The 7,379-nt window shown below is 54.7% G+C and overlaps 1 gene segment (V, D, J or C); it reads left to right on the top strand.

Annotated features, from left to right (window-relative positions):
- The first annotated feature begins 371 nt into the window (after positions 1–371).
- On the top strand, positions 372–4,241 carry LOC135330565 (T cell receptor alpha variable 4-like). The segment is given in 3 exon segments: positions 372–519; positions 1,048–1,352; positions 3,956–4,241. Coding segments are annotated over 3 exon segments (426 nt in total).
- The last annotated feature ends 3,138 nt before the right edge of the window (positions 4,242–7,379 follow it).

The following is a 7,379-nucleotide window of genomic DNA, read 5'->3' as shown; positions in this document are numbered from 1 at the left end:
TTCCCGCGCAGCAGCTCAGGAGCCCTTCCTGCGGCCGGGACTGAGGAGCTCCGGCACCGCCGGCTCCCGCCACCACCACCGCGGCTCGTCGCGCTCCGCTTTGTGGCGGCGGCAGGAAGACTCGTCCCCGCCGCGCTGCCCGGCCCCTGCCGCTCCCCTCCCGCCCGGCCCCTGCTGCAGCCGCGCGCCAGGGAGCGCCGTGCGCGGCGCGGAGCCTCCGCCTGCGTGTGCCGCAGCCCCGCCGAGCGCCCCGCTCCCGCCGCTGTCGCCTCCCGGACGCCGCCGCCCGGGCGCGGGCGCGAGACGAGAGCGGGGCCGGCGCCGACGCCCGGGCAGGGCGCAGCCCCGGGGCGGAGCTGACGACGGGGCGAGCGGCGGCGGCGCCCGAGAGGAGACGCCGGCGCCGCAGCAGAGAGTCGCTGCTGGCGGGGGGCAGCGAGGCGCGGGCGGCCGAGCGGTGCGGCGCGATGCGGCGGTGCCGGGGCGCAGGACTGGCGGCGCTGGCCACGGTGCTCCTGGGTGCGCGGGGCTTGCGGCGGCGGCGGGGTGGGGGGCCAGCACCCGCACTTGTTTCTCGGCTTTTAAGTCGCTCTTTCTGCCTCCCTCCCTCATCTACCATCTCCCTTTCTCTTCTTGCAGCTCTCTGGCTCCACTCTCGCCTCCTTTTCTCATTCTTCATCCTTGTTATCAGTACCAGTTTGCTTTCCTGTGCTGCTCCATCGTTCCATACATCCATTCATTCCCCTGTGCCTTCAGCATTTGTTCTTGCCCTGAAATCAGCCATCCGTCCTTCACCATCACACCTCAGCTCCCCTGTCTACTTTTCCTGCCTTCATCCGTCCATCCACCCGTCTGACTTTCAACCCATCCCTTCATGCATCCACACCAAACCTCTAAGTCTCCTCCAGTCTCTCCACACGCTGATGCAGAGATCATTCTCCACGTCAGCCACTCACCGCATGTCCCCATCTGTCCCGAACGCCTCTGTCTCGCTGCCACTTTCCTTCTGCCTGACCCTTTCTCCGGGATTGTCTTCTTTCTCGGCAGTGGCTGTGGGCAGGGCCCAGGTGCAACAGGAGCCGTCGGCAGAGACCACCGAGGGCACTGGCATTAACATCACCTGCTCACACCCCAAAATAAAGACCAGCGAGTACATCTCCTGGTACCAGCAGCTCCCAGGACGAGGTCCAACGTTCATCACGAGCGCTTTCAAAGGGTCGAAAGAGGTGCGGGACCCGCCAGGGACCCTCATGGTGTCCGAAGACCGCCGCTCCAGCGTCCTGCATCTCGTCCGGCCCCGCTGGCGGGACGCGGCGGTGTATTACTGCGCCGTGGGAGACCCGGCGGCACAGGTCGGGGCTGCGGCCGGGCACGAACTGCCGTGGTTGGGGCGGGACTGGGGGTGTGGGGCTTGGCGGGGGCCGGGCCCGCTGGGGGGTGCTGCTGCTCTACCCACCGGGGCCGCCTCGCCTCACCTCGCTGCACCGCGCCGGGCCTGTCCCTGCGCGGGTCCCACTGGGCCGGGGCCTCCGTGGCAGGAGGGACCCTGAAATGGCTCCCAAGCCTCCGAGTGGACAAGTAGCTCCCACACTGGCTGTGACGGAGACATACCAAGGCGACGGCAGCAGCGGGTGAGGAAACTGACTGGAATGCTGGTGATGCCTTCAGTGCCTGGAGGTGGGGCGATTGAGCTGATCAGGATCTCCCGGTCTCCCCATTTGCTGGCACCTCGACACACGAACCCCCAGTGCCCACAGCCCCACAAGAGTTGATGGTACGCAGATCTATGCACACTCCCTGTGGACAGGGTGGATTCCTCCAGTAACCGACCTTAGACACTTAGGCCCATCAACAGATGGTGGGGCATGACCTGGTCTCCCAGTTGCCTAATGCACAAAACACAGACACACAACAGAGGCAAACAGGTCTCTCCAGCAGTTGGTCCAGCACCTTACCTGTGACCTTACCTGTAGCTGAGTCTCAAAGCTCATGGTCTCTCCAGGAGCTGGCTGGGAGCCCTTGGTCCCTCCAGTAGCCAGCCCTCAGCCCACCCTTGTCTCTCCTGCATGTGACTCCCAGGGCCCAGGTGAGCACAAGCAGCTGGAGGCTGTGCACGTGGATACTGGAAGGGATGGAGAGGGCTTTTCAGCAAAGCAAAGGGCTGTGCTGCCATTTCTGCCACCCTGCCAGAGGGGACAGTGTGTCTGCCTCTGGTGGAGGGTTTCTGCAGCAGGTGCCTTTCCCAGAGCCCTTTCCCTTGAGGAGCCTCTTGACTGGCTGAGGGAGAACAGAGGGGAAATCCTTGTGGGGAGAGACAGCCTGGGTCACAGTGTCTTTGTCTGTGTCTGGTCCTAGCTCTGTTCAAACAGTACGTAGGGACAAGGGGGACATGACTGGGAGCAAAGGGGCCCTTCTCCATCCCCTGCTGGAGTGGGCACAAGCCTCTGTCTTGGGTGGCTCTGGATGGCAAGAAGAGTTCACCACGGACACTTCTTCCTTGCTGGGGGATGGCTGGGCTGCTTGTGATCTCCAGGAGGGGCAAAAAGCAGGAAGACGCCCAGCAGCCTCCTTGTGCCTGAGAGCAGGCTGCACGATGTTAGGCTCCTACAGGAATTTTTTGGTGCCCAGGGCCCCTTTGGCAATGTGGCGCAGAGTTCAGAGGCAGCAGTGCTGCAGCTGGGTATGTCTGACTGAGAGGATATCCAAGCACCTTTGGGCCTAGAGGCTTGTTAAAGAGCTCAGCTGTGGCCTGACTGCACATAGGGACCTCCGAGTGCTGAAAAAGCCTCCCGTTGGTCCTTGGGAACATGGAGCACAGGAAAGGCTGCAGCTTGATTGCTTTGCTTAGGCTGAGCATTTTAACAGCTTCAGCTCCTTTCTCCAGAGAGCCTCCCTGGGGCAGAGGTGTAAGGTCCCAAGCAGATCTGTCTGGAGCAGCAGTGAGAGAGTGTTGCTCCACCCTCTGGGCTGAGGTCTGGAGGGTGCTTTGAGCCTGCAGAGGCAGGGGAAGACAGGACCTGCTATCTTCAGCACCCTCTTTCTCAGAGATACCTGCACACCTCGTGGAGTGGAGATTGTGACATGGTCCTGATTTTTCTGGCAGCCCTGCTGGGACTGGCAGCCTTTGGTGAGACACACTTTCAGGCTGGGGTGCATCAGAGCAAGAGAGTGCCTTGTCAGTGCTGGAGGGGGAGGTGCAAATTCTGACTTCACGGGGAACTGGGAGTCTTTATGCAGGGAGAGCAGGGGCTGCCGGTGGAGCACTGCAAGTACTCTGAGGGATGTCAGGAGTAATGGGCATAAAAGGAGGAATGAGGCTCTGCATGTCTCTTTCTGAGATAACAAGTGCCTTTGTGTGCACTGTTTATCCATATGTATTTAGCGAGAGAGAGAGAGCGAGCGCGATCTGCCAGGGGAGGGACCAGTGCTAGACATGGGAAATTCTCTCCTCGGTGGATTTGAAAAACATGTTGTCAATCTATGCTGGAATGTCAAAAATCCTTGAAGACTGTTCAGAGAAGGCTAAGTCCATGCGAGGAGAGGTGGAAAGCTTTATAAAGCCAGGGCATGGACAGACACTGTGGTGTGGCTTAGGGAGAGAATGTTGTAGTGAGAAGTATGACCAGAGCTAGGCAAGGCAGAAGGAGAGACCAATAGCTAATAGAGCTGCTTCTGATCTCCAGGAGGGGCAAAAAGCCAGTGATAGGTACAGAAACAGCGGATGGCCTTACAGCCCAGTGAGATGCTGATGAAAATCAGGATGAGCTCACAGACTGGCCTCTGAGGAGTCACAAGAACTTGGAGAAAGAAGGGTGTACAGACAAACACCTTAGTTTTCCATAGGCTATGAAAAGAGAAAAATGGAGGTGGGGGATAGTGAGAGAGCTGAAGAAGTGATAGATAGATAGATGCATACATAGACAAGCAGTGCTGAAATGCCTTTCTGCCTTTACAGGTCATGCACAAAAGGACTTTGTGCTGCAGTTCCCACCAGAAGCGACCATCCAGGCAGGACACAACGTAAGACTGCACTGTAATTTCTCCTCCAGCTTTTCCAATCCCTACATCTCCTGGTACCAGCAGCTCCCAGCGCAGCCCCCTAAGCTGTTGCTGCAAGTGGGAAAATGGAAACCTCAGGCAGAGTCGGGAAGGTTCTCCTCTTCACTGTCTGTGGAGACCTCCCTCGTGCTTCTCCACGTGCAGAAAGCTGAGCTCCAAGACAGCGCTGCCTACCTCTGTGCACTGAGCCCACACTGGTGTCCTCAGTGCGCAGCACTGCACAGAAAGGCATGCAGAGTGCTCTGTGGGGCATTTCTCTCCTTGCCTCTGTTTGCATGTAGCTTTGAGCTCAGCCTGCCCAGCAATGGCACCTGGGGGCTGTGGTGAGGCTGGGGTGTTGCCTTCCCCGCCTGTGCAGCAGGAACAAGTGTCATTAAGCACATGTCAGTGAAGCTTTCACAAATGTGTCTAGATCCAGGGTTGTGGGAAATGATCAAAGTGGTATAGCAAAAGTGACATGGTCTCCAGGGGAGACTGACCTTGGAGGAGAGCTATTGGACAACTGTTACCACATAAGCCAGAGCAGACTCAGGAACAGCCCTGAGCTGCAGAAACTAACTGGGTCACAGGGGCGAGTATGCAGGAGAAGTATCCTACTTGCTAGTCCAGCTCTTGTTCTTTCCTCAGCCACCACTGATGACCACTGTTGGGGCAGAGGACCCTTGGTGGGAGACATGACTGTCCTTATGTTTTTATACCACCTAGCCTAAGTATCCCGAGGAGGGAAAATCCCTTCCTAGCCCTGCATCTGGGGATGAGGCAAGCTCTCAGCATTTGAGCAAGTCACCTTAGAAAATGAAGAAGATTCTCTGCTCCATCCCCTCAAGATGCCCCACTGCTTTTCATGTGTCTCCTCCAGCTTCGGGGAATCACCAGTGCTTGGCTGGGGGGAGTCCCCATGTCCCTGAGTCGGTGTGGTTGAGCAATCATCCGATCCCTCCATTTCTAGGAAGTAGTTTGTTGCTCTGTGTGCAGTGCTCTTGTGGTGCTAAGTCTGTTTGGTGGAGCAAAGAGCTGGCCCTGGAGAGCAGCTGTGGTGGGAGGTGACAGAAACAGCCAGGGTGCCTGAAAGGAGACACTGGCTGGGTTTTCCTGCCTGGGGGAGCAAATGTGCAGGTGTTTGCAGTGAGGCCTCCTGAGGTGACACACAGAGCTCAGTCTTTGTGCCAAGGAGGGAATGCAGGAGAATGCATGAGAAGGAGAGACAGGACAGAAAGAATGAGAAGGGGGGAAGGAGAAGGAGGCACCTGGAGAAAAGAGATGGCCTGTGCCTGTGGGGGATAGGAAGGTAGATGAGCAGCCATGCTCCCACCTGGATGGGAAAGCAAGCAGTAGTTTGGATGGCAGCTGGAGGATGGTTTCCGTTCCGTCCTCTTGCTCTTGAAGCACCCAAAGATGTGTGATGGAAGAGTCAGGATTTTGTGAGAAAAGTGGGGCATGTGGGAGACCAAATAATAGACAGGTTTGCATATGGGGGCACTACTACCTCATTCCAAAATGACATTTGAAATGACCTGCATGGTTTTTTCTAAGCACGTTACATTGATTCTGATTGCCCATGGGACTAATCTCACATCTGTTGTGTTTTCCTGGCCACAGCTGGAGTTGGAGATGGAGTTGGATGCACAGTGTGGCTGGCGAGAGCTCAGAGGATGATTCTTCCATGGGGCCGTCTGCAGTATTTCTAACACTCCCGCCTGCCAGGAGTGGCTCATCTTGGCCCAATGACTCATCCCAAAACAGCAAACTAAACTGCTGGTTCCCTGTGCCCAGGTGTCAGACAGGAGGGAGGCCCTGCTTACCAGGGCATTTTCCCCTCCAAAGGCTTGCCTCAAGAGACAACATTTCCCCTGGCAAAAGGCTCCTTTCAGCTTCTTGAGGCACTGACATGCAGAATGCGATTGGCAGAGGCCAGCCAGCAGGTCATGGGGCTGGAGCATGTGGCACACAAGCAGAGGCTTGGTGAACTGGGCTTCTTCAGCCTTAAAAAGAGAGAGCTAAAGGAAGACTTGCTGTCCACAGTTCCCTGACTGGAGACTAAAAAACCAGACGGAAGCAGAGTCTTCTCAAAGGTGCTCAGCCATAGAGTGAAAGGCAATGGACACAGGTTGGAACATGGGAAATATGGATTACAAATCAGGACTTGTTATTGTTTTTATCGTTGTTGTTGTTATTTACCCTGAGGGTGGATCAAGTTTTCCAGAGAGGCTGTAAAACAGCAATGCTTGGAGGTATTCAGGACTTAACTGGGCAGGACCCTGAGCAGCTGGATCTCATGGCATCTGCTTGGACTAGATGACCTCCAGAGGTCTCCTCCAGCCTAAATCATTCAACAGTTCTATGATTCTATGCAAAGAGGGAAAGCAGGATTTTCTGCAGCTAAAGGTGAAGACCAGGGCAAATGCAGATGTAACTGGCTATGAAGAAACCAAGTCTAGTAGTGACTGAGAAGGTGTGTATTTGTTTGCTTTAGGGGGAAATGGCTGCTACAAGAATGGTTTCTGAAGTGGTCTATGATTGCTCTGAGGCTGGGATGGTGTGACAGGAAAGGGGATTGCCTGGCTTATGAGGTACCTTCATGCAGACAGGAAGAGAGATTTCACCCTGCCTGGAGGGATTGGCAGGACTGTATTTCATAGATGGCAGGCTGGAGTGAAAAATTTTCTGAAATTGATGTTAAATGGGTTAAAGAAAATCATATTTTTTATGTTTTTTCCAGTTTGACGATTTGTATGATGTCCAGTTAAGTGTTTGTTCATTTTTACTATGAAGGCTATAATAGCTACAGAAAACAGAAAATACAGAAGGTAGCTATTACTACTATGGATATGCATAACTGCATTCAGCATTTTGTGATGTTCCAATTCTGATCTGACTTTTCTGGTAATTAATAACTCCTCACTGCCTACTAAGTAAACTTGCATGAAGATTTGACAGGTAGCTGCAACTGTTTTATAATATTGATGTTATCTCTATAATATCTGTTACATTAGTAAAACCTTACTGATATAATCAATCATCTGGATACTGGTATTACAATTGGAAAAATACTCTTGATCTAATTCACATTTACACTAAAGACTGTTTTACTGAAGTCTGAAAAAGTAAAGGTGTCTCTAAAAGATGCAATCTTAAAGTCAGCATAGGCAGAAACCACAACCATAGCATTTGGGGGACTGCAGGGCTCAGGAGTGGTGTTCCTTCAGATGTCTGAGAGCTGCAGCCTTGGAGTGTCCCGAGAGGGGCTTGGAGGCAGACACGGTACAGCAGCCAGGTGCATCCAACGCAGGCAAGACCTTGGGGATGGAGAGAGGAGACAC

The sequence above is a fragment of the Dromaius novaehollandiae genome, chromosome 22 (genome assembly GCF_036370855.1).
Source record: "Dromaius novaehollandiae isolate bDroNov1 chromosome 22, bDroNov1.hap1, whole genome shotgun sequence".
Taxonomy (NCBI): domain Eukaryota; kingdom Metazoa; phylum Chordata; class Aves; order Casuariiformes; family Dromaiidae; genus Dromaius; species Dromaius novaehollandiae.
The sequence above is the reverse complement of the archived record's forward strand: the minus strand, read 5'-3'. Positions and strand labels throughout refer to the sequence as shown.